A 27,470-nucleotide genomic window follows, 5' to 3' on the forward strand; every position below is an offset into this window, starting at 1 on the left:
AAAGTCTTCTCCTGTACAGCAGCATTGTTTCAGTGGCGGCGGGCTCAGACTCTGCACAGATAAGCGCATCAGCCATTACCCGGTTCCTCCTTCAGACCTATTAGGTCTTGCAAGGACTTCAAACACCAATTTGTTCTGCAAATAGCCCATTCAATTTGTGGCTGCCAAAGAGAGACACCTCTCTCCCTCTCCGCAGTAATTGAATCTTCAAAGGGACATTTTCCTCCATTTCTGTCAGGTATTAGAGTGATGAATAGCAAACGGTCATTTGAACAGAGAGAGAGGATACATGTTTATCCATTTTCAGTTAGATGCTCATCATGCGCCTTGATGATTGCTGGGTTGGAAATTGAATGGCAGCACTGCAGGATCCTGAATGGAGGATTTTCAATGGTGAGACTGACAAGTCATGCACTCAATATCAGTCTTCTGCTTGAGAGATACATTCTTCTGCACTTGGGAAAATGGGATCTTGGAGTAATTATGTAATTCAGACATAAAGACAGCCGTGAAATGCTTGAAAGTGGAAACAAGGGAATCAGAAAACACGGTCACAGCGTAATGTGTGTGAAGTAGAGACTCTCAAAAACACAGCATTTAGTGCGTGTTTTATGGCTGACAGGCTGAAAAAGAAACCCTAAAATGTTGATTATGAACCTAATTGTGTTCTTATCCCAAAGATTAAATAAACAGGATGTATTTGTCAACTTTAAACTCAAGGACCATTATAGTGTTATATTGGAAAATGTTTCAACTTTAAAGTGGGGAAATTACATTGAAATCAAGATGCACTAAATAATGTCGTTCAACAGGGGGCATCTGTGTTCTGATAGGTGTGTCATAGTTGTGTATGTTGATATGTAGTCTAAAATAAGAATCGTTTGGTACCCAACTCTAATCAAACAGCAAAGATTGAAGCAATCATCGCTTGGTTAGGTTTAGGGGAAGAAACTTTTTGAGCTAAAATAACCCATGGCTTCTCATGAGAAACAGAAACGACCTCAACAGAAGAGAAACGGGTACCTCTAAAACCACACGGAACATGTGGAGTAGCATGAATCAATTTTTTTTACTAATCTGTCAGTCCATGTCAAACTGATTTTAACTTTGAGTAACAATTAAATCACTTTGAAATGAATTAAAGGAGGCTTTAAAATCTTCAATATTTTTATTAATTAAATACACCATACTGGAGCAAATGTCTCGGAAAATATCACAAATAAATTTCTCTTTCATTCAGCATTTATATGTTGGTGACAATCTCTACGATACTGACTATGAGCAAATTTCTTCAGTTTGCCAGGGGTTCATGTATTCGGAGGAGAAAGGGAGGAGGACTGGAGCTGAGTGCGGAGGATCAGATGTACTGTAGCCACGCCTGGACAACGACATTTACATGCATACTGTACATACATGGTAGTTTTACAAATACACCAAGAGTGTTCATGATTTGTTTTCCACAAAAAGCCACAGATTTTTTTAAAACCCCATTTTTTTTTATATATAGAGAGAAACCACCAAAAAAAACACATTCCCCTTTGACAACACTTAAAATATATAAAGTGGAAACACCATGTTGTTGGGAAATGAGGATAGAAAAGGAAACGAGACAAAAAATGAAAAGTTCCCGGATTTCCCCCCGAATGTCTTTTTTTTTTAAACAAATATGCAGAGTTGAAAGCCTGCATCGCTTTAACCTCATTAGTCTTTTTCTCTTTCCAACACAACATCCTCTTGCATGTCATGTCATTTCTCTCTCTGAAGAGTCCCCTTGGATTCTGATCGTCCCCCTTTTTCTTTTTTTTTTTAAATTCCAAGGTCATAAGGTCCCCACTGTTCTGATTCAGGTATGTAAGTGCAAGTATCCGCCCATATTTGGGGAAAAGCCAAGGTTGAAGGTTGAGCGTTGGGCATGGGGTTTGCAGAAATCAAAAGTCAGGATACCGGTAAGACGGGTGGAGGATTCCTTTAGGACTGAAGGGCCCGGGAGCACAGCTAAGAGGCTGGGGTGCTGCTGATCCACGCTGTCTCGGGTGACAATGAGTAAGGGCTAAAATGAAGGCACACATTCTGCTTCCTGCACAGCTCCCGTCTAACACACCTGAATAAGGAGAGATGAAAAATAGAACATTTTAACATTTTGGGTCCTCATTAAGAGTATCAGTTCAGAAAAATGCCATAAATATTTCACCCTGATGAGTCAACTTTCCAACAGCTCGACTGTTTAATTTATTGATCAGCCAGGCTTTGAAAACCATCTGGTGTCCCATTTACTTTGCATTAACTTAAAAGTGCATCCATGAAGCGATCTCTCTTTGGTATAATTATAATCGCGCTCACACATAACTGCAGGAGATGTTCAGTCCTGTGAAACAGAGAGATGTTTTTTTCCCCTCTTTCTTCTTTATGATTCTAAGGGTTGATTTACTTTTCCCTTCATCCCTCAAATCACTAGGAGGGCTTCAGTCTATTAGTAATTGCAAACTCCTACTTGGGGGCTAATTAAAGTGACTGACGCTGGGAGGGTCTCACTCCCCTGGGTCAAAGCAGCTCCATATGAGAGAGGTAATTTGTTCTGTTCTGAACAAAGAGATTAGGAAGAAGCTGGGAAGAAAGCTTAATAACGGAGCATCGAATGTCGAACGAAACGAACGCGGACACCAATTATGTCACGGCGAGATGGCACATAATCAGAACAGTGTTCAGTAGATAAACCTGCGTTTCCATATGAGCAGTTACTGCTTCATTCTCTCCCTGCTAAACCAGGCTGTGTTGAGCTGTTGAGGATACATGAGGTTTATTGATTGGGAGCGCTGTTATCCTACTGTACGTCTGTGTTATTCAAGGCTGTCCACATTCTGTTAGAGCAGAAGAAATGTTTGTGTGATAAAGTGCTTCAGCAGCAGGGTAATTCTGCTTCTTTCACTCAGTGAGATAACAAAAGCATCCTGAGACTGTTCCCACTGAGCGATGTGTCTCTGTTTATTTAATAATTCTCTCTCTGCTATAATTAAAGCACCAGGGCCAATATTCAGATTGCATTTTAGCATCAATAATTCAGCAGTTTTCACTACAATTGATGTTAGCGCATAAATAAACAATGAGGCCTCATATTTACTACACCAGCCACGCTACAAGAGACATCAGGGGTGGGAGTAAGGACTTAAACAGACATTTAAAATTAAGCTAGATAATGCAACAGCTTTCAATTTGAATGTGAGGAGCTCTAAGAGCTCTGAGAGCTGATTTGTAGAAGTGACAAGCCCTTAAAAGGCCTGTGACGTGGAGGGAGGGGGGATGGTGGGGGGGCTTAATGGAGTTCTACCTCTCTTCTACTCACAAAACCACTCAAGGTGAAATGCATGCTCCCAACAATATAATTCCTCTCTCAGTCAGACTGTGACACACTCCAAACAGCCTGCCATATCTCTCTGTGTGCTGTGTGTGCAGACAAGGTATCAATAAAGCTCCTTGTTGTGAGGCAAAAATGATTATATCTCCTGCGGGCAGAATGAAGCTATCCCGAAGAATGAAGTTATCCTTCGTATATGATTAGGCCTTCTGTTTTGCTTTCACTGGAGGCATCAAGATCAAATCAGGGGAAAGCCATGATGACAGCTTCCATGATATACTGGCTGCTGCAGCTTGCCGACTGTGTTCAACCTCAGGGCCTTGGATACATATTTTTGGCCTTGGAGTAATAACTTCGCACAGGTGAACCCAGTCATGTTGATACAGTAGTCAAATGTCGTTTTAAACCGTCTGTTGAAATGGCAGCGAGCATCATTTCTCAGTACAATCAGAACTTCGGCTCAGGACAGAAAATAAATTCAAGATGAGTCAAATATTGGGTGTGTGCTCATAACAAAGTGAGTGTGAGGACAGCAGTACAAAACAATCCTTTTCACATGTTTTGTGCTGACGGTTAATACAGATTTTTTGGGGGTGTGTGTCCTGCTAAGAAGAATGATGGCAAAATCCATTGGCTGTCTAAGAATAAAAATGCACCTCCTCTCTGTGAGATTTAATATCCAGCACATGCCTTGCAGTAAAGTTGCATCGATATGAACAGAGTGAGAAATGTTGGTGTGAAAATTACAGATGTTTTTCTTTTTGTCGCATATGACTCCAGCTGACTGATGACAACCTTTTACAGACTTGTCCTTTACTTGGAAGCCTTCTGCATCTATTATTTCTCTGAAATGTGATCACAAATAAGTCCTGACGTCTGAAAACAAAATGATGATGGGGTGCTTACCTTCTGGTCGGGCAGTAGTGGGTTCGTCTGCAGTGAACTCAAATGTCCGTTGATGAGTGCTGTGGGTCTGTCGTGTTCGCAGAACAGGCTGCCGTTGATGTAGTGGAACCGGTCCCCGGGGACGAGCCGATTCCGGCAGGTGGAACATGTGAAACACTGCAAGAGCAGGCAGAGAAAGAACCGATCAAAACTAGGCCTGAGGAGCCAGAGGCTGCACACACTCCTCTTATGAAACAACACCAACCAGTGAACAACGGCATGAGTAGATGCTAGCATGAAACTGTGGGCGTTATAGGTGGCAAATGTCACCTTTTCCTGACTAGTTGAGTCATAGTTTGGTGTTTAAACTGAAGAGCAAAACGCAAAGTAAATGTCTGAACAACAGTTTAAAACATAAAAATGTCTTTCAGGAAAGAAGTATAAAAACAATATTTCTCTCCATCATGAGCTGAAGCACGATGCTTGAGCAATTTTTTGAGGGTTACAAAAGATGCAGATTTAATGTCTGAGGATGTTCCGTCGACTCTCCGAAAAACAAATTTTAACTTTTACAGCCAATTAAAGCTGCTGCCAGTAAAAAGATAGAAATACAACACTTTTTACTTGTAGCTTTAGGTTGACATTTTAAATATTTGGACTTTGTTTTCAGAAGATGTTTTACTCTGCGTTTGTGTGTACAGAATTATCAAAACTTTTTACTTTTCAAAAGTGGCAGAGTAAAATGTTATGAGTGATAAATGGGAAGGTTTCTTCCTTTAGACTGCACAGACACTTGTTCCATGGTGTTGATGTTGCAGAGATTGTGATCATTAGAATGCAGATCCAACTTTCCTGATTTCATTTCAAGTGCATTTTAGTTGCCGTGGACTACAGCTGGAAAGTAGCCGCAAAAGCTAGAGCTGCTCCTTTTATTGTACAGTTAACTAAAGGTCTACGAAACAATAAATAAAAATAAAAAAACAAACAAACTTTAAAACACAACATATTCTTTGCTTCAATAGAAATGCATTCCCTTGTTTACACAAACAGGATATTTACATCTTAACACCTATATCATAAACTGATTGGTTGTCTTGCTGAACAACATGACTTGTGATCTGTGTTATTGTTATATTGCTTTTAACAACAATTTCCATGACAACAAATATTATTTTTATGTACTGATTGAATTGGGACTATTTCAAAGGATTTATCTCTCTATTCAATGAGATGACACTTAATTGCCTCTGTATGCATGTGTGCTCGAGCTTTAAGACACAGCTAAACAAACAATAGGCAATGTTTGACCACAAAGCTTCAATCTATAGGGTCAGCAGGAGCTCAGTCAGCTGGGATTTGGGTTGGGAACTGGAGGTCTGGTAGCTGGAGAGGGGCCAGATCACTTCTGCCGAGGTGCCCTTGAGTAAGGCAGCCAACATGCAGACATCTCTAATGCATGTCCACAGCTCTTGTTTGTACATGTGTGCATGTCTCTGCTATACAGAGAGTAAAATCTGGATTTCCCCTGGAGGAAGACTAAAATAATTTAAGACTACAAAGCTTCTCGGAGGAAAGTTTACCTTGAGATGGTACACGTTGCCCTGCGCCCTCATCACCAGTTCACTGGCTGGAATGGATTGACCACAAGCGCTGCAGGCTCCACTGTTTCCAAATAATCTGGAAGAAAGGAAGAATAGGTAGGAGGTTACTTCAGTAGCTTTGTGCAGATCTGCATCACCCGGTGTGATGAACCATGGCATCCACACTTTTTGTCTGTTGAGTATTAAATGGGAGCACAACTCCTGCATGTATGTAGCAGCATTTGAAAACATACAGGAGAATAAAAAAGGAGTGATAACAACAGGATGGAGAAATAGAAAATCATCACAATATTCATGTAAAAATGAATTCTCCAGCACTCTGCTTCCCACAAGCACCTCAAACTGAAACTGCATATTACTTTTCCTGCACATTTTTTGCAACCTAATAATAACCTGGAACATAAGCAATCAGGACCTAAGAGGATTTGATTGTACATCTAGGCGGAGACATAGTGCTTTTGCCATTAGGACTCCTGTGAACGCTCTGTCAGTGCCGCGTTTCCATTAGAAACCCGTAGCTACTCGGGTTGATATATAATGTGCATGGGTTAACCTTTTCAATCATGGTGTCAACACTTTAGATTTGCTTCTGCTCATCTCTTTCGTCCCTAACCTTCTCTCTCCCTCCCTCCCTCCCTCCCTCTCTCCTTCCCTCTGCCTCTTGATAATGAAATGCTTGCTCCAGCTTCCCTTCTATCTTCCTTCTGAGTCCACAATTTAGATTACTTCATCTCGGTGAGCAGCAAACTGAATGAAATTTCGATTTGAGCAGAAAGTAATTTACTGGGATCTGGACCCATTTGTCATCATATCTCACCGGGTGTTTGCTCTATCACTGCACTTTTCCTAAGCAATCAAATAAGAGCACGGCATCTGACATGCTCCGGAGAGAAGAGAAGGGGAGAGAGGGAGGGAAAAAAAGAAAGGGATGGGGGGGGGGAGTGGTTAACATTGGTGTATGTGCATCACATAAAGTTAAAGAAGAAATTAGGAACAAGTGGAAACGCATGGAGGGATTACATTTTTCTTGATGTTCTGACATTCTTGAGAACAATTTTAGGTAAAGTATTGAACAAATTCGCTGGAGGGAATGGATGCTTCCACCAACCCAACTCTAACCCAGGCAGTTGTTAGATATATTGACGAACAAACAAGCCAGAGCTCTTTGCAAAGGGGACACAGAAATGGCTTTCAATAAGACAGCCGAGGCAGAAGCAAATTTTGTCTTGGCATCATTTGGAAAGGCTCCATCAAAACTCAATTTCAGAAACTAATTAACTGGAGACTGTCGTCACAACGCTGCCAATTCCCTGCTTTCACTGGGACAAACATGATAGTGGAAATGAACATATAGGCCTTTGCTTTAAGACTCTTATGCTCGTGCAATGTGTGGGGAAGCACAAACTACACTTTCCACCGCGTAATAAAGCTTCCTCGTTCGGATATTCAAACTTTGCTTAAATTGGAAATATGTTCCTCGTGTTCATGTTAAATTTATTCCTCCAGGAGCTTCCTGTGTCAAAAAAAAAGAAAACTACTTTTCACCACAGCCTTTTATATTCCACCCATACCAGGTTAATTATTTTACCAAGGGATAGCTCTTGATTGTATTTGATTTAAGAAGCCAAAGCCTTTAGGTGCTCAATTAAGTTGCTATATCAGCTTGAACTTAGGCTGTAATGGCCTCCTCTGCCAGTGACCTACAGCGCTGAGGTGAAGCAGACAACCCGGGTCGCTATAATTAAGGCCAAGGGACTCTTTAATTGCAGTGACACATCTGGTTTCAGCTTTTCCCTCCTAAAGAAATCAGTGGTTCGTAAGATGTTTCTGGAGAGGGGCTTTATCTTGATTTATCTCTTTTCCTCCCCTGCGGATTCGACTTTGCTGCGACCATCGCGTCTGATTAAATTAAATAACAAACGAAAAAACACATTTGGAGCTGTCTGTTGTCTATACAGGCAATGACTATTGGATTTCATTTCAGCACTGACTGCCAGGTGAAATATAGCATGGCTTTGCTGCTGGGCTGTCTGGTAAATGCAGACCTCATTCACCAAGGCCTTTGAGTGGGGTAAAATTACCCCACAACAATGATTTCTGCAACACAGTCCATTAAAAATGCCTCTCTACATCAGCAGCCAAAGCACCTTAAAAGCACTAAGGCCATATTGATACTGAAGCGGGGCTTTGCATAATGGCAAGAGCTGCATTAGAGGGAAGGGTGGAGGGGCTGGGGACAGGGAGGGATGGGGTGGGGATGGGGAGATTGCAAGGATGAGGGAGGGAGCGTGTGGATCTGTGTATGTGCATGTGTTTTTGGAGGAGGGGGATGGGGAAGTGCGCGTGTGTGTGTGTGTGTGTGTGTGTGTGTGTGTGGGTGTGTGTGTGTGTGTGTGAGCGTGGAGGGTGGCTGTGGTGGAGGGGGATCAGCCAAATTACACTTGGTTAATTCAGAGTAACAGATCTGGCCCCAAGTGAATTGAAGGCCTTGAATTAATTCTGTTATGACAAATCAAGATAAACGTTTCCCCTAAATTGCATGCGATTTAATTAATTTCTGAGATCCCGTTTTTTTTTACCCGGCCTAATAGTTCACATTCTCTTGTGCTGTCATAGTGCTTGAGTGGGCAGACTTCAAAGTGATATTAAATAACCAACTATTAGATTTACCTCACACGTTCTATTGGAAAAGTGCCATTTAATTACCTAGGCTTATTCAATTAAGGGGGACAGCATTCTCCCTGAATCCAGCAGCCACAAGTAAATTAATTCTCCCTCTACTAGCAGCCCGCAGAAATAATATCACCTCCAGCTTAGAACAACATGATCCAACTTTGGCTACAAGTTTGACATGAAAGCAAAGACAGGGTGCTCGTCTTGTGGTGTTTAGTAATATCTGCACTTGATTGATGGGAGATTGGTATCATCCCAGGCCAGGCATACATCCCATTATAGCTCTGATGTGATGTGTTCGACCCCAGATCAATCATATAAGCATTTTCACATCACATTTATTGATAGAAGTTTGGAGCTGCTTAAAAGCAGCTTAAAAATGTATGTCAGACGTGCACTTTAGCGGTCTATTATAAAATGAGTCTGCCTCTTTAAGATGGGGGGGGGGGGGGGACAGCAGCAAATGGCCTTCGCAATAATCCCTCTTCTCTATCTGTCTTTCTCTCTTGCTCTCTCTCAAAAGCCAATTTGGTTAATTAAATGTTTTGTTTGCAGTGTGGCTCTCATTCATTTCGGACACGTCATTGGGAGCGGATACAAGCCAGGGACCAGATCTCATTAGATAAAACCCATCAGGACTAAAGGAAATGGAGGGGGACTATAATTAAAGCATTTAATTGTGTAGACTCACTGTCAGATGTTTTTTTCCCCTCCCCCCCTCGCTCCTTTATCTCCACTGAGATCTCGCGGTTCCATAATATGCGTTTTAGCTCTTCCACCAAGCATGCTCTCATTACAAGTGGAAAGGTGTATGCACATTTTCCCCCCTTCCAATTTTAATTACGTTATAGTCCCATTATGAATGAAGTACCCCATTGACTTCCTCATCCTTTTCATGAGGTGGGTGTTGCTGAGCACACAGGCACTTTAGATTTTTTTCAAATTATTCGTGCAGATTAAACAGCAGTGTAACATGTTGACTGTAGTGCAGTTCTATCTCTCAGACGATCGACGCAAAAGAAATGACCGGTATCCACACATGAATGTGCATGTTGTATTATTTCTAAAAACAGGAATAGTTCACATGAAAACATGTCTGATAAAAAGTACAACGTGTGACAAAACATCACTCAAATCTGGTAATTAAAAGGTCCAACCTAACCCCAAAGTGACTGAATAAAGTTTTTGAACTTCAGGTAACCTGTGCCCTGTGTTGTGACATCAGTCTGGTCTACATTACCAGAATAAGAGTGTCTTCAATAAGCTCTGGTGTCTGGCACCCCTACTACAATATTTAAAAAGGCCCTCTTTGCTAATTAAGTCATGCTTCTCAGCTAAACAAAAACAGACCAAAAAGATAAAACAATGATCCGTGCCTGACTTTCTGTTTGTGTCTTGCAGCGCAAACATACATCCAACAGGACCAATTCAATGTCCTGCGCTTGACCATGAACAGGACAGAGATGCAGATGGTCTGCAGAGTAACTCTGTGGCTTTGCACTCTGTCAACATGTCAGTGTGCTTGACCTCTTTCAGGACAGACCAGAGACTTAAACCAGAATACTTTAAAGAATTAGTAGAATTTGAGACACATGTTAGAAAGAAATACGCCCAACTTTGCTGATTGTTGCATGACAAGCAAAGAGCCGTTAACTCAGCCATGTTTTTTCCCCTGTTTCTTACTTGGTCTAGAAAGATTTGTTCATATAATCCAGATCTTTTAAAAGTGTACCCGTTACCTGATGGTTTTTTTTTTTGTTTAAATACAACCTGCAACAATAGTACAGCAATAAAACTTAAAAATAAGTCTCTCTCACCTGATGTAGTCGTTTCTACAGAGGATCATGCCACTTTTTGTATAGCAAGATGTGCCGATTTCACCCAGCTGGGCCTGGCAGCAGGAGCACTTGAGGCATCGGCTGTGCCAGTAGCTGTCCATGGTGTAGAGGAGGAAACGGTCTGCGATTTTGCCCCCGCAGCCCGCACACCGCTTCCAGGACAGGGAACCTGTGCCCACCGGTGGTGGCTGGCTGCTGCCTCCAGGATTCACCATTGTCCCTAAAAAAAGCACACAACACACAGAGAGGAGATGAAGTTAACAATCTGCTGGGTTTAGGTTGTTGATCCTGTGTTTGCCTGTATTGTTTTGTATACAATCAGGTTAGGAGCTGGGAAGGGTCACAGGGCTCTTCGATCCTTTCACAACAGCGTAATTGGATCATGTATACCACAAACAAAAAGTCAATTTATCCAATTTAAAATTCCAATCCCACAAACTTCCTTTTCCCCCTCATCTTTCTGGATTCAAACAGCTGAAAACCTACCAAAGCACAAAAGCAAATCTCATTAAGAGGAACAGCTCTGAGTCCTGCTCCACTACAACAGATCTACGAGTCATTTAGCGAACTAATCTGCCCTTGATCTCCCTGTGTCATCCCCGTGCTGTTGCTTCACTGGACCTCTCATGATGAATGTCTGTTAACTGATAACACCGGGAGCAAGAGGAACAATTATGCAGAGCGCGCTTTTGTTGAGCTGTCCTAAGAAATTCTAAAAAGCTGCACAATACTTCAGCGAACAATTCCTCACTCTATTGCAGTTTGAAAAGCTGCTGAGGTGGTGATTATTATCGCAAAACACAAAGGAATACTGTATGAAAAGGCTGCATTTAAAGTGACATGAAACTGTTTTGCTTGCCGTTTACCAACACTTGATGCATGCAAGGTCTTTGACCTGCAGGAATATAAATATGATCTGTGTTGCAACCAGTACTTAACAACACCTTAATGGAGCAGACAAACCACAGATCTGCTGTAATGATGTTAAGTGTTTTAATCTGATGCAATGCAGACATTTGTTCAAACCACAAAACGTATGTGGTTTCATTCACATGTAATCCTCTCCAATTTGGTGAGGCAGACTACACGGATAATGCCAAATCTTTGTTGAAAGGCAGGTAGGCTAATTAGAGTTGTGGAGGAGTTGGGAGGGGTTGGGGTGCACACAGAAAAGCATTCAGTAAGCCCATTAGCGATGGCTCTTAGGGAAAAAAAAACACAGCGTACCTTAGTGCTGATTAAATCTAAAAGGAGATGAATCAAAAGGCCGACCTGAAAGTGACTCCCTGGATAAACAAGACGGACCATCGTCAAGTTTCATTCAGAGAGGAGTTTTTTTTTTTTTTTTTTCTGCTGAGAGATGGAGGGGACAGGAGGCAAAGAGGAGGAGGGTGGGGGTGGCTTTTAACTTAAATGGGCTAACTCAAGTAATTACACGGGCAGGCAATTTGGGCGCAAGTCATGAAAATAGAAAGACAGAAAAAGAGGAAGAGAGAGGGGGGGGGGAGAGAGAAAAACATCAGACAGCCATGTGCTAAAAGGTCCTGTCCGCTGCTTTTTAGTGAAAATAAAAGAAATACAGCATCATATCACTGCTATTGCGGTGTAAATGTGTGAAAATGTGGGATTAGGCGAAGAGGGATAATGTCGAACAGGCTATTAAATATCACCGCAAGCATTCAACACACCAAAGAAGCAAACCGACAACCCTCGTTTCCAGCGTAAACAAAAATTAAAACAGAATTAAATACATTTTGACGAGTCACCATGCAACATAATATCAACAAACACCCACCTCGTTTGTCTCTTTTGAGAGTAATGGCTGTAAAGTTATTGACTGGAAGGGTAGGAAGGTAAACAGGTACGCAAGAGTCCCAGTAAAGTACAGGTAAAACGCGGAGACACTAGCGCGCGGGGTCGGCCTCCAGCTCCGCGCGACGAGGAGGGCTCGTGCTCGGATATTCAGCTGGCAGGCAACAAGCGGAGCGCCGAGCAAATGGAGTTATCAGATAGTATTTCCACTGGATGGCTCCCGTTTGACTGTTGCTGCTTTACTGCTCTGTTTTTCGCTGTGACAAAAGGAGTCCATTGCAAGCTCTAATTACAGGTCTGTGCATGCCGTAATTTCCACAGAGCGAAAAGAAGTGCGTGTTTTGGCACACACAAAAAAAGAAAGCAGGAAAACAAATAACGAGAGCTGGCAAGAGGCTATAATTGACTCTCCTCCGGTCTGCTCTGTGGGTCCCGTTAGCTGCTTGTTCTACATGTGTCGCTGACAGGAAGAAACCTCCAGTAAAAACCCCTTTTAGCCGCGTGACGAAGGTGCCGCAGCAGCCAATCAGCGCGCAATCCATTTAGGAGGAATAACAAATCCAGCCAATCAGAGAGAGGTGAGATTGACTTGGACACGCAAGGGATGGAAACGGTGGAGATGAAATGTGGAGACGGACCGAAAAGGTGCGAAAGGATAGGTAAAAGCACACACTTACAAACATTGATAATGATACCCTGAAGAGGCTGGAGATCCTGCCGGAAACCCTGACAATAACAACAAAGCACGGTTTATCCGTGTGTCCTTTTTAATTGGTTGCAATAATAAATCTTGTAATGTAGGCCTAAAATCTTCTTTAATCGTATGTAATAATCCTTAAGAGATTTACATGCACTAATATCTTAATTAAACCTATTTAAATATATTTTCATTACTTTCAAATAAGGAATCGTTTTCACATTTTTGAAATACTCGCTGCATAACAACATCCCCTAAATCGTATTCATCTCACGTCTGACTTTAATTAGTTGACATTCAATAACTACTTAGTTTACCGAGGGTGACTCCAACCTCTGGGAAATATCAAGGCCTAATAGCTGCGTAGTGGCGCCATCGTCTGTCACTGAAAATAATCGCAGCAAGGCCTGCTGTCGTTTACAACCTCATTAAGCCTCAGGTCATTGGTTTCAACACCTATTAAGGCTAATCTGCAAGACCTCGATTTGGCTGAGATACTTTGGTTCATTCATCCTTATACAGCTTAGTTTTCTCTTCAAAGACAAGATAAAGTTGAAGCATTTGTGGCACCTTTAATAACAATAAAGTGGTGCTGACATGCGTTTTGCATTATGTTGAAAAAGAAGTGATTTCCTCCTCTTTCATGCACAGCTTTTTAGTAGAATAAAGGCTGCAGCACCCAATTGTTTGGAGAAAAACAAGTGACGTCTTCAGTTAAACTGAAAAGTGTTTCTATTGGAGAAAAGTTTGTTTGGAGAAGTGTTGTTTGAGATTGGTGCAGTGGTTTTACATGACAAAACAGCTTCATTATAAGATGCCCCCGGCTTCATTAGAAAGACATCAGATGTATAAAGATGATCTTTTTCTTGACTTTAATTGTTTAATTATTCTCGCAGCTCCAAAGAGATTTTGCCGCATCAAGCTGATTTCCCTTTGGCAAAGCCGATGCTACTCCACCTTGGTTTGAGCCTCGTTCTCCTGACACTCTCATCAAGCCTCTAACTCGCTAGAACAAAAAAGCCGCAGAAGATGGTGAAGAATATCTTTTTCACCGAGCAATGATTAATTGATATAAATGATTAAAACAGAGGGAAATTATGAAATGAATTTGAAAAGGGGCCTCACAGGAAAAGCTTTGTTTGTTCCAGGCCCATTTTAATGAGCTTTTCATAACTGGGCAGGAGACATTACTCTGTGTTTCTTTTTCTGGAGGTCTTTTGCAAAATAATTACGGCTAGTTGAAGTGAGGAGGAAGAAGGGGGGGGTCAGGGAGCTGGGGGGGGGGGGGTTCCCTCAGAAATTGATCATCTCCTTTCTCCACAGAGATCTTTTAGTCCTTTGGCAGTTTCCAAGCTGCTGCATTATGAAGCAGACCAGATTAAAAAAAACACACACAACAATATGGCAGAACACTATTTCAATGTTTAAAGAGGGACAAGAGAGAGTCAGATGTGGCTCGCAGTGTTGATACTCCCCACAGGGGTGATCTCATCGAGATGAAAAGGAGACCACAGTGCTCCATAATGAATCTGCTTGTCCTGTGGGAAAAAGCAAGAGAGCCACATTCAACATGGTGGTTAACTTCAGATTGGGATTCACTCCGTGTTATTTTCTATTAACATGACATTGAGCCACAAAGAGGCCCGGCTTCAATCTGAAAGTTTACACACCCGAGGCAATCTTCTAACCAAACAACACGCAGGTCATCATAACTTTCTCTCACACTCATCTCATGTGATTGTTTACCACAGCAGAGCGTGGCCTCGTCATCTGTTTGTGATATAGCATTGCAGTCGCTCTACTGTGTGTATGCGTGTGTGTGTATGCTGTCTTTTAGAGAGAATGATATTCAGTTAGCCGAGCCAATTGATGAAGGAAGATTAGAGTTCAGATTATCTGCAGATACAGACCGACCACTCCATGACTGAACGCAGGATGCTGGTCTCGGAAGAAAGATCTCTAAATGAAATCTTTTAAGTCACTGGCTACTTACCTAAAAACACATTAAGAATAGTTCAGGCGTTTCTGAACATATACTTCTTGACTCTCCTGCCTGGAGTTAGATGAGAGGAATAGTTTCTTATGCCTCCGTACTAAATATGAGGCTAGTTTCTCGAAAGCTTAGAGTGATTTAAGAGAAGAAAAAAAACGAGGAACATAGGCTTGAAAAAGGTGGAAAGCTACATTATTTACATTACATTTGATACTAATTTCACATCTGAGTCCGGATAATCTCGATTTATAGACTCTACATAAGAATGTAGAGTGTGGGTGAGGGTGTGGATTTTCAGCACAGGAAGGGTTCTGTTTTTCATTTGTAGTACATTTGTAGTCCGAGCTGCATTAACCAATAACGTATCAGCAGGCTTTGATGTAGGCATGAAAAACAATTTGTGTTGGCAGAAAAAAACAGCTGTAACCTTCCCTGCTAACAATTTACTGGCTTCCATCGGGGTTATCTGACAATGAATCCAGCTAAAAGCTGCATATGAAAAGAAATCTGAATGAAAGTTCAGCCTATACAATCCATTCTACATTCAACAATTTAGCCTGTTACAAATCTGCTTGATGTTGTGTCGTGAAAGCCAATCAGTGTTTAGATTTCCAGACCACCTGAAATGCATCAAAAATTAAAGATCCGACCTCCCTTCAACAAACAAACGTAAAAATTGTGTCATTTAATGCTTCCTGCTAGCTACACCGAAATTACAAAGTGGCTAATAGCATCATCAGACTATAATGAAAGGTGATTGGTGAAGTGTTCGACTGCAGACAAGACTTGCTTAGTTTAGTTTAGCAGAAGTACTGAAAACTATTAGCCTGGATTTTCTGAAAGGAAAGGTAATCCGCCAGCTGTATTATTAAAACACTTTTTCGTGTTCATGTTTTCTGTGCAAAATCTGCGGTCGGATAAAATATCTCAGCTTTGCTTTGCAACTGCTCATCGTGAACAAAGCCAAACAACTAGCACCTTGTCATAACACATGCTTCCAAAGCATCCTTTCAAAAAGGATAGAGGCAAAGTCTACAGTGTAAAGATTTAAGTAAAATGGTCAGTGGACTTGAGCTTATACTTAAGAAAGTTAAGACAACGATTTCCCCGCGATGGTAAACTTTTTGTTTGAATAAATCAGCAGCACATTGGCAACATCAATAAGGTTCATTCCAACACTCAAAACTTTATCAACTGTTACAGTTTTCATGTGAAAGGCCGAGTGTTAGTTTGATTTAAAAAACAAAAGGGATTCTTGAAGACTGTGTTCACTTCCATAAATGGTAAATGAATACACCCCAGTTCATAGTAATGGAAGACTGCAGTCATGTAATGCGTCAAACTGGCATGGAAAAAAGAGCATTTAGAAATACTAAATCAGTGTAATCAAACCCTTCAATCTGAGTTCATGGCTTTTCTTGTGGTATGTTCTCTGTACTGTTCCACTCTCCCATGTGGTTCCAGCTTGACTTGGGTCACAAAACAATGAAACAGCCAGAAGTGTTTCACTCCATTTTCCCTTCTCAAAAATATGCCTCACTTCATGAAGTTGGCGTCATCGATCGTCTTTCTCTATTGTTTGTAATTAAACAGAGAACAAGTGAGCTCAAGTTAATAGTAATCAACAACTCAATAAATACCCTCTGCATGTCACTGGGTTTGTGGAAGGCCTGTGCTGATAGTCCTTGATTTTATCAGCTCCGGGCAGAGCAACAACTCTGTGAATGTGTCAGGACCAATATACTAGTCCGAAGATCAAGAGATAAAAGAAGAAACTCAAACAAATATTGGACTCAGCCTGATGTTTATATGTGGAAAAGCTTAGAGGGGTCTGTATTTGAGACAGATAATTAAAAGTAAGTAGGGATCCACTAAGAATCTCAGCCTTATAGAGCTACATAGAAATACATACTTATATGTCAGGGGTTTTACGATCTTGGAATTATAAGACAAAGTCGCCAATATTTCCTTTTTTGTGTGATTGTTAATGTTTATAGTCCAAGCAGCAATTCCAAAAAATGAGGTTGGCGTAAACATGTAAAACTGGATTATTTTCTGCTCTTAATCAGAGTAATATATCAAGTCATGAATCAACAGATGGGGGAGGGGTTACCCTTTTTGATGTCATGAAGGGAAAATCTCCAACTGTTTGTTTCTCCAACATTTTCTAAAAGTGGAGCAGGCAAAAGACGGAGAGGATGGTCTTTCCTCAAAATTAGTGGGTTTGTAGACAGACACATAGTAGTGTTAGAACAACACAGTAAAGTGTATTTTTCCTTTTAAGTGACCTTTAACTGTTCAGGGTCAGTCTCATCACCCTTATGAGCACACATCTGTTCTCAGCCAAAACAAAAGAAAAAAAGATATACTATTCATGCTTTTAGATGGCTATCCATTATAATTAAGTTATTTATCTGCAGGCTGTGTAACAGAGACAACTGCTATCGATGTAAACACAATTTATGGCACATACTGTATCTGATGTTCAGCTTATTTACTTTATGCCAACGAGAGCATTCAATATTTACACTTATTTTTTGAAACGATTAAAAGAGTGAAACATTCACTTAAACAAGGCTAGCCAGTTGTACCTACATCAAATAGTCACACTGGTTACCCTGCTTGTTGGCATCAGTGAGCTCCTTCATTTTTTTTGAGTCTTGAGACTCATCTTTACAACCAAACGACACTGATAGTTTAATATTTTAGATAAACTTCATTTTAGTTTGTTTTGTAAAATAATTTGAAGTTTGATGGGCTAAGGCACTTTAAGAAAAAAGTAAGTGGTCAGAAATCCCCTTTCTGAGATTTTTGTTTTCAGACATTGATCTATCTATAAGTCAATTTATGTATAAAACTTAACACTTTTTACAGTTGTGCAAGCAGGAACAAAATATGAAGGAGCACAACTAGAAGAGCACCTTTGGAAAACTTAAGTTTCAAAAACAATATAAAAGATTCCATGTTTGACATTATGACTTGGTTAAAGGTATCACCCCGAGGTTTAACCTTTCTTCAAAGGCAACGTTGTTTTTTTTCTTCAAAACTTAGTAATGCAGGCGTGTATCATTTGCACAACACTGCATTTCATGCAGGACATACTTATTCCCTTTAAGCTTGGTTAATTTTATTCCATCTTTAACTCTATACTTTGTACTACTAATACATGACTTTCACATACTGTTCACACTCTTCTAAAGACAACAATAATTTCCCAAAATGTGACTATTCCTTTAAGAACAGCGTTCTTCAGAGCGATGATGTTCACTGCTTGTAGTATCATCTTCCTCTGTTACAGCAGATTACATTAATATCTTTATCCACATCTTCCCCCCCATATCTTTACATAGCATTTCACTGCAGTCTGAAACCAGATATGCTGCTTTCTGGCAGTTTTTTCATTGTTGTTTGATCTGAAAAAGGACAGAAGAGAAAGTTTCACTCTCGTAAGACATATATCTAAGAAACATGGGCCCTAAAGCTCAGGTGTGCTGTTTAAATCTATTTCTTTTTTCTATGTTGTGTGCCATTTTTAGCTGATTTGTTACTCGTCCATCACACCGGGCTTTCTTGTTTCATAAAATTCAAACAAGGATGGACTTATGTGTCTAATTAACTATTTTTAAGCTCATCATGTCTGCAGGAATTGGGCTTCAAATGTATACTTTTTCAGTAAAGCAAGTAATAAAATTAATCTATCTAGTCTATTATGACATTTGTATATTAATGCATTGGATTCTGTAGATTTTTGATGGATCAGGGTGCACATTTTAAAACAGAACTGAAGCCCTTGACGGTAATGAATGTGAACAAAGGAGCCAGAAATTCTCTCAGCGATTGAAAAAAAAAAGGGGAGATGTGAAATGATGGGATTCAGAAACTAAATGACAGAGAAGCAAAAGCAGCACTTCCTTTAAGTGCTTTAATCGTTGGATAATTGCTCCTACACGCTAGTTCAGACTCTCTGCATGTGCACACGTACAAACACAAACAGAACACCATGTGCCGCCTCTAACAACATTGCTTTAATGAAATGTCGTGAATCCTTAATGAGTCTCAATGTCTTGTGATAAATTTCATAATTATTCAACCCCACACAACTGGAGAGGGAAATTCATCAGTCAAAGCAAATTAGTTGGGATCCATTAGGGTTCAGTGTCTTGTAGGGACATTCACTTTATTAGCTCCTTACACCCATTGCCATAATTGGGAGCATATTTCATTTGGCTCTCACCCCACTTTACTGAATAACTTCTCAATCCTTTTTTTTATTTACAGCGATGTACTCTGTATGCATAAAGCCACTTTTTTACAAAACAGCAAAGTGGATTTTGTATTTCAGTAGTGGTTTTCTTTGACCCAGGCCTTCTTACACAAACTCTTCTTCTTCATTTTGCAGCACCAAATCTACTTGATTATTCTGTTATGTTGGGACTGCTTTGGTTCAGTGGTAGAGTGGGTTGTCTCTGTTCTGGGGTCACTGTTCAATCCCTTCGTCCTGCAGGACACAAATAGCAGACAAAGCTATATCCCATCTATCAGAGGGTATATCTGAAGGACAATTAGGTCACATTGGTGATTTGAACTTGGTCCCGATTTTTGCCTTCAAAGCAGGCATCAAAGACGTCCTCCCTTCCCCTGCCCAACAAAGATCCAGCGTTTTCTTTTTCACTGCCCGATAAGTAATACAATTTAAAATGTACGTAATTGGTTTCAACTCAATTAAATAACTAGCAATCCTATAGGAGCCTTAGAACGTGAAATTCTATTATGAATAATAGGTTAAGTTACAAAACAAATTACGTTAAATAGTTCCGATGCAGCTGTTCAGGTTCCTGGGTGACAGGGTCAGCACTTAGAAACAAATCTGGTAAGGGCGGGGACAGCCTGTGACGCAAACGGAAAACCCTCCGTCGGCCATCCATCACATTTCAAATTGTCCAGAGTGGTCTATGTAGGTTATATAGGCTGGGTCCTTTAAGGATGCTACTCTCGAATTAGGACTGAGCTTGTGTGTTGAAGTGTTCCTGGGCAATACACTGAACTCTAAGCTGCTCTCACAGCATGACTGTCTTTATATTTGCCCACTCCCACACTTTGTTTCTGTATCTGAAAAAAATATATACGATATATTGGGAAATACTTACTTTAAATCAGACTTGTGAGAGTTGTGTAATTAAAGATTTATGTGAGCGTTCTCAGGTTTGATAATAGCTGATCTAAAGTTTCAGAGAAAAGCATTGGTAAGAAGCACTGATGAGCCTAAATGTCAGTAAACAAACAAGGCAATGTCTTTCTGGATGAAGACTGCGGTCTGATCACACAGCTCCTTGTTGATCAGTGGCACACTGTGGAGGGGATAATTTCTTTAGGATGACTGATGATGGCTTCCACTCACAGATGTCTCTCTTGTTTGTCTTGGGGCTGCCTCGGGGTTCGCCTTACTCTCACTCCTCTCCCTCTTGTTCTGACAACCTGCAGACATCTCAGATGAGCGGCATTCTTCCCGCAGAGACATCAAGTCTCAGACGAAGATGCATGAGCAGGAAAGAATCTCTGTTAAGTGTGGAGGACCTGGGAGGCTGATGCTAGAGAGTTTCTGGTTAAACTTCTAAATCAGGGTTGAAAAACAATAGAGTCAAACTGCTTTTTGTCTTTCTTCTGCAGGGACAGGGACTTAAATTAAGCGATAACAATAACAATAAGCAATAACTTGCTTCAGGCTTTACTGAATGCATGAACATTGTCCAGCAGATTCAGCTAAATAATACGCCCATTTTCACCCATATTTCAACACTTTTTGTGAAAATGTTTTTGTAACTCCAGAAACCTTTGAAGGGATTATACAATGAATCCAACAAGTCATCTAACACATTTAACCACATTTGTTCATTTGTTCCTAACGTCTACTATGCCCAAAGGATCCTGTCCCAAGTGGACTCATCAAAAATGGCAATTTTGATTCAAATGCTTTTGAGCATACATCTTTTCATGAGTTTAATAATAAGATTGTACGAAAGAGGCATATTGTATTGTGTAAACCAAGTTATTGAACAGTAGTTTAAGCTGAACCAGATCGATGTCATTTGGACATATTGTGAGTATTTTAATTGGATGGATTTTGTGATGAGACACTACTTAACGTTGAAGGGCAAACTCTATTTATATTTTGTATTTAGTCAAGCGTTTCAGAAATCAGGGAGATGTTGAAAGTTCCCCCAGCAGCAGAGGATCCTTCACTGAGGCCTTGCTGTAGTGACTTAATCTCATTCTGATCACATCATGGCCGTGTTTGTCCAAAAAGCCTCTTCTTTGGAGCTGACCTGATTGGAAGGTAATAAAAATCTAAGTCGAACAAAGGAAAGAAATACGCTACATTCAACACACACACACACACACACACACACAGAAAATAGCACCCTTATCATCCCTGTTTCATTTAGAGTTGATTGCTGTCGGATTATAATGCAATCACCACGCTGTGTGAGCCGTAACTATGGGAACTGGTTTTAACTGTTTATCTTGCCAGAGATCTTAATTTAAGTTTGAACACTCTGGATCACTTAGATGTGAGAGACATGGGAAATTGACAAAAAAAAGGGGGGACAACAAAGAGAAGCGAGGAAAGGGAGCTGTGGCAGAAAATGGAGAAACAGACACTTTCTTGTTCTTTCTGTTGTATTTCACATGCAATTTAATTTGTCTTTCAGAGAGAAAATCAATTTATGATGACAATCCGCAGGGCAGTAATGAAAGCAGCCCAGTTCCTTTGCCATGGGAAAGTTTCTGCTGGAAAATGCCACTAATCTTGGCAAAATGAATCATTCACACTTTATTTGGACATCTGTGTTAACCCCCCCCCCCCCCCCCCCCCACCTCTCCCCTTCCCCACCACCTCCCCCCTACTTTCATTCATTTGTGACAGTTTTATTACAAGTTGTGCAGGTGGCTGGAGGCTCAGGAGCCAAAAAGAATGCCGCATGGAGAGGGTCCAAAATGTTGAGGAGTAGTTGAGTATGTAACAGTGTTTCCTCTGGCTATAACTATACTTTAGGACACTTTTTATCAGTATATAAAAAGGCACAGTGGACAAAGCCTCCCACTATGCCGCAGTCTGCTCGACAAAGATGTTGACTTTTACGTGTGAACAAACCCAGATTAAAGGCTCTTAGGCCACGACTTTGTGTAAGCCTGAACTAACTCCATCCTTAATACAGGAAATTGCACATGCTGCCACAGTATCCGTAGTGCAGTTTGGGACTCACAGCGAGCAGCTTTATCGCCTTTTCGGCATTCCAAGAATTTCAACAAAACAATAAGAGGCTCTCATGTCGAACTTTTACTGAAAAGATGATGATAAAAGTGTCTATATTTTCATGACTTACAGACAAACGTCTGTACTCACGTGTACTCAGGTGTTAAGTTTTAAAGTATATTCTTGAATCCATGGGAGTTTTTGTAGCTGGTGTTGAAACAGACTTAAATGAATACTGATGCCTACACAAGCAAAGAACAGCATGAGCTACAAGACTGATTGATTTGTTAAAGTCATCTTTAATTAATCTAACCCTGCCGTGGGGTAGGTGTCAGCTTTAGTGAGTTTCAGCATGCTGCAGAGACAGCCTTTGTTTAATGTTTTCTACAGTAAAGTTTCAAAGTAAGGGATACATTTGATGTTTCTTAGGTAACACTATACTTACGCATGAAGAGGACAAATCAGCAAAAAGATCAGAGATATGATTTGGCCACAGGAGGTGGCAAAATCAACCTCTGATGAGCCTTAAAGCATCAAAAGGCACTTTTCCACCTATAATTAGCAGTTTCAAAGGTTGATTTAATAACACAATAGCTTTCAACAGAGAATGGCGTCTCTCCCATGTCTACACAACGATCCAATCGCCTGTTTCCTGCAGTATGTAACTTGGGCAGCAGACTGAGGTCATCTTGTGAGATGTTGTTCTCACAGCAGCCTTCAGTTACAAAAAGATGGAGCAAAGAAGAGAAAAAAATACCAAGCAAGAAGCAGAGTGCAAATCCCTATCGATATTATTCACAACATATTGAGACCTAACTTTTGGTTTTACTGGGTGCAGAAAAAAGTGATTTTGTAACAAGAGACACTTTGCTCAGACTATTAGGCTTTGTTCAGACTGTCGCCCAAAGCTGATCAGAGTCTGATCTAACTGATCTAACTGTCCACAATACAAATTGCAAGTGACCAGATCTGATCTGCATGTCCACTTTGACGTGGTCTGATCCACATTGATTTTTATGGTAACAGGTAACGCCCAGCAAAAACAACAGCAAAATGCTTATTTCTGATGCAATCAATTGTATGGAGCAGTCTGTCCATGGGCTTGTTTTACTACATTTGTTTTTATTCTTGCTGTTTTCTTCCACTGACCAAAGTTAACTTCCGGCCTGCCGGATCGACCTCATTGCTATTTTTTGATGGTGTCGTGTTGAGAGTGACACAGAAGACACATTGAAGCGACCGAGACGTTCAGATTGAGTTGAATCTGTAGGAATCCGATTTGAATCGCATTCGAAAGCACCTGCGTATGTAGTTTGAATCAGATTTGGAAAAATCTGATCTCATGTGGCTTTTTGTGTTCAGACTGGCAAAAAATCAAACCACATACAATCTGGATTGTATTTAGAGGTGCAGTGTGAACAAGATCTTAGTTTACGCAGATTGAGGTCTTCTACAACATTGAGCTAAACTTATAAAAAAATATATATCAGAAATGTGTTTCTATACCAACTTGTTCATATTTCATCTGCATACAGTTTTTGTGACTTTTAAAAAATCTTTTTGGGGTTTATTTGCCTTTATTGGAAAGATAGGACAGTGCATAGAGTGGAAATCAGAGAGAGAGTGAGGAATGACATGCGAGAAAGACGCCACAGGTCGGATTCCAATCTGGCTCTGGAGGACTATAGCCACTAACCACAGCACCACCAGCACCTTCATACACAGTTCTGACAGCAATAAAATGCTACCAATTCCTAGTTGAGGCCGTTCTGCACCAGTTCTCTCTCAATCCATTTATATTCTGAGTCATAACTTACAAAATGTAACATGGCCAGTTTCAACAATGCACAGGTAAATGTCTTACTGTCCTAATAGGACTCTTAGATTTGCTGAGTTGTGATTCACTTGCTGTTCCAAATTTCACAAAAAATGTGATTAAATGTGTGCTTTTATTTTAAATGCTGTGTTTTTAATATCATTTATGCAAATGTTTTCACTTTGTCTTTCTAAAGAAATTGTATTCTCCCGGCTTAAAAAAAGTGTTAAAATGTAAACTCTTAGTTATCATTCAAGTCAACCCTTTATGTCACTTTTAATAGTCAAACACAAGTCTTGTCCAAAATCATTCAGCTTGTTTAATCAGAGCTAACAGAAACACCATGAAAAATGCACTACTACAGTTCTTACTTGAGACACATGGTCGCTAGGCTGTAGCGCTTTAAACAGTGTGTAAAGAAAATGTGTCATTGTTTGGAGAGATTCTTCAGAGTTTATAACTCTTCTAATCCTACCCTTCTACCTTTGATAGCATGCTGTCTGCCCATTAATTTAAATTGCAAGAGTGAAAGCAATGCGGTTACTGTCATCATTCAGATCCAAAGGTTTCATTTCAACATGACCAATTTCTCGACTGTTTCAGTGTGCCAAACTTTTGTCTGTTGTGTAATGGTAAGTTTTCTTTGAATTTCAATTTGAAAACCTTCTTCTCATACATTCTTTGCTTTAATAGATCACAACATTTATTCTTCCAAATATCTCTTCCTCCGACTCCTACACTATTTCCCCAGAACACAAGTTGACTGAATTGCAAGCTGAAGTGTGAAATGGAAATAAGTTGAAGTGGGAGGTCAGCGATCAATAAGAAGTTAATTAATGAAGAGTATGCAACGTTGTGAAGTATAGATTTCCGAAGGCCTATGATTGTGTTCCAATCATTGAAATGTCACCAGAATTACATCTGGAATAAAAATCAACCTGCCTCTAATTTACCTTGACTTTCTGATAAATGGAAATATTTAATAGCTCAGCCTGAAAACCAACCACTTAAAATGAAAGTGTGTTTCTTTGGACTTCAGGGTTGACTTGTGAAGGAAGACAAAAATTAGTTAATTAAGTTGCAGAACATCAAACTTTGTTGTATCAAGTTTTCAATGAATGACTCCGCAAAGGCACACGTTTAAGCCTGTTGATTTATTAAATGATGACTTTATCTTTGAGGTTTTGAAAATGTTTATCTACAACATGAGCCAGGAATCAAGAGGACATATTCTTTGGAAGGCATTTATTTTAACTCTTGACATTTAACAAGATGTGATCGAGATTTTAGAAGGGCAAATATGAGATTCATGTTGATGAACGCTGCAAATTTCAAATGAAGCGATAATTAGTTTCCTTGGTTGAAACAGCAGAGCAGAAGCTTATGAATCCATGATTCACAATGTTTAAGATGAAACTATTTGCATGCAGAACATATCTAGGATCCATTGTAATTGCCCCATATATAAGCAGAGTGTGCCTTTATGAAAGATCACTGCCATGAGTGTATTTGTCGTCAATGTTCGTCGAACATAGCTGCACTATTGTTTAAGCTTCAAAAGTTTGCGGGAGAAAAGTTGTGCCGTGAAAGAGAACAGGGATAAAAAAAAAATTACGTTCTGATTACAATTACGGGACGTGACACTTAGCTGATTTCAAATCAGTGAGGCCAAATTTCACAAAGCCTGTCAATGGTGGCAGCAAGCTCGCCAGATCCCTCCCCAATCAAAAGTTTGCTCTATATAATTTTACGCAATCAGATTTCTCCACAGTCATCCAGTGCAATCAGGTAATCAGAGGGGAGCATTAACAAGACAAATGGGGTTTAAAAAGTGGGTGCACTCTGTTTGCAGGAACTTCCTATGGAGAAGCCCCCTCCCCTTCTTGATTACTCCTATCACCCTCATACAGCGCAACATCCCGGCTAAATAGCTTTCTACTACAGTACAGGCAGTATGTTCGGTAGGAATGACTGTGATTGGCTTTACATGTTAAACTCCACGACTAAATTGTTACTCTTAAGGCTATTTATGTCAAGTGATTAACTGCTCAAACTAACAGTTTCACTGAACGAGTCGTGCACAGTAATGGCTTCGCGGCCTCTTTCTCACCTTTCATTTGATGTGAAATCTGAGATCCAGATTGCACAGTCAGGGACTATTTATGCCACTGTGCATTTTCACCTACCCCATGTATGCAGATTTTTCATGTATGTGACTGGATTTGTGCTGACTGCCGCCTGTCATTTTTCACGTTGGATAAAAGTACACAGTTTCATGTAATAAGCTGAATGTACAGTACTGTAGAGGCCTCACACAATGTTGATAGAGGTGCTGTGCTGCAGCAGCTTCCTCTAAATCCATGAGTTATTGTGTTGAGTCCTCCTTAAAGAATTACAGTATATTACTCAATAATCTAAAGCTAGAAGTTAGAAACTACAGTTGCAGAAGATAAAGGAGATAATCATTAGTCAGTAGGGCTTGTAATTGTAAATTTGGTGCATCTCTTTTTCCAATCAAAAGCAAAAATCCACAAGCTCTTGTCATTAAGTCTGCTTTTAAGAATAGTGTTTCAATTTAAGATAAGTTGTGTATGTGTTGGAAAATAATCTTGAATTTATCTCCAGATAATCGCTGATTTAATATTTATATGATCCTTTATAATTAAAAAGCTTACAGGACCCATATCAGACTAGATATGCTCATTTATACCCTTTTCTCACATCTCCTGGAAAACTCCCCAGATTGCCCGGAGGTGTTGTATATATGAACTCAAACAGGCACATTTTTCCCTCGGACTTCACATGGATGGTTTCTTCTGCAAGACCCCTAGATTTGTTTCTGGATGCAACTCCGAGTGATCTGATATGAGTATGCAGCAGGATATTCTCGAGAGAATTCAGCTCGAGCCAAAAGGAGGGGGATTGACTTTACACTGTGACTGCTGCACGGTGCATAGAGTGTCTGCGCTCAACCACTACAATCTTTGTGCACATAATCAAGCTGCATTACATTTTCTGTTCGCACACCCTTATTGTTTTCACCTGTGCCCTATCTGCCTCACTTCTCCATGATAACTGACATTGTAATTAGTCTTTGGCTGCAGAGGCGTCATGCCCTTTTAAACTGCAGGATTTTTTTTCACATCTTAATATTAGTAATATTTGAAGTATGGATGAGAACAATTATTATGTGAGGTATTTTGCATGATGTAACTGAGGTTTCTTTAGACCCCTTGACCCATCTCCATATCCACATGTGGGCATCTCTTGAGTCTACCTTTGTTTTTCAGCTGCTTTGTGGGAGCTTTTGTCTTCCTTTGAATATTCAGTTCTGTGGACACTTCAAAGTAAGACTTTTTAGTTTATTAAATACAGCTTTAAATTTCTTGCCTCTCACTTTTTTATAGGACCAACATTAAACTCAATCTCTTTAAAAGCTCTAATGGTCATATGTTAGCAATTAGCTAAAATTACATTTGTCAGTTCAGCTCATACTGTCCATATATTTCAACCCCTCAGCAGGGACCCCTGCATGGACCGCACATGTA

At 40.2% G+C, this 27,470-nt stretch overlaps 1 protein-coding gene across 1 annotated transcript; it reads right to left on the bottom strand.

The window, feature by feature from the left end:
- Positions 1 to 1,149: 1,149 nt before the first annotated feature.
- lmo4b (LIM domain only 4b) lies at positions 1,150 to 12,658 on the bottom strand. Its single transcript, XM_079349908.1, has 5 exons — positions 12,145 to 12,658; positions 10,329 to 10,569; positions 5,818 to 5,914; positions 4,259 to 4,414; positions 1,150 to 2,101 (listed from the first exon to the last, which is right to left on the bottom strand). The coding sequence occupies exons 2-5, from the start codon at positions 10,562 to 10,564 to the stop codon at positions 2,093 to 2,095; spliced, it is 498 nt and encodes a 165-aa protein (XP_079206034.1). The 5' UTR covers positions 10,565 to 10,569; positions 12,145 to 12,658; the 3' UTR covers positions 1,150 to 2,092.
- Positions 12,659 to 27,470: the final 14,812 nt, after the last annotated feature.

Source organism: Symphodus melops (assembly GCF_947650265.1).
Source record: "Symphodus melops genome assembly, chromosome: 8".
Classification (NCBI taxonomy): domain Eukaryota; kingdom Metazoa; phylum Chordata; class Actinopteri; order Labriformes; family Labridae; genus Symphodus; species Symphodus melops.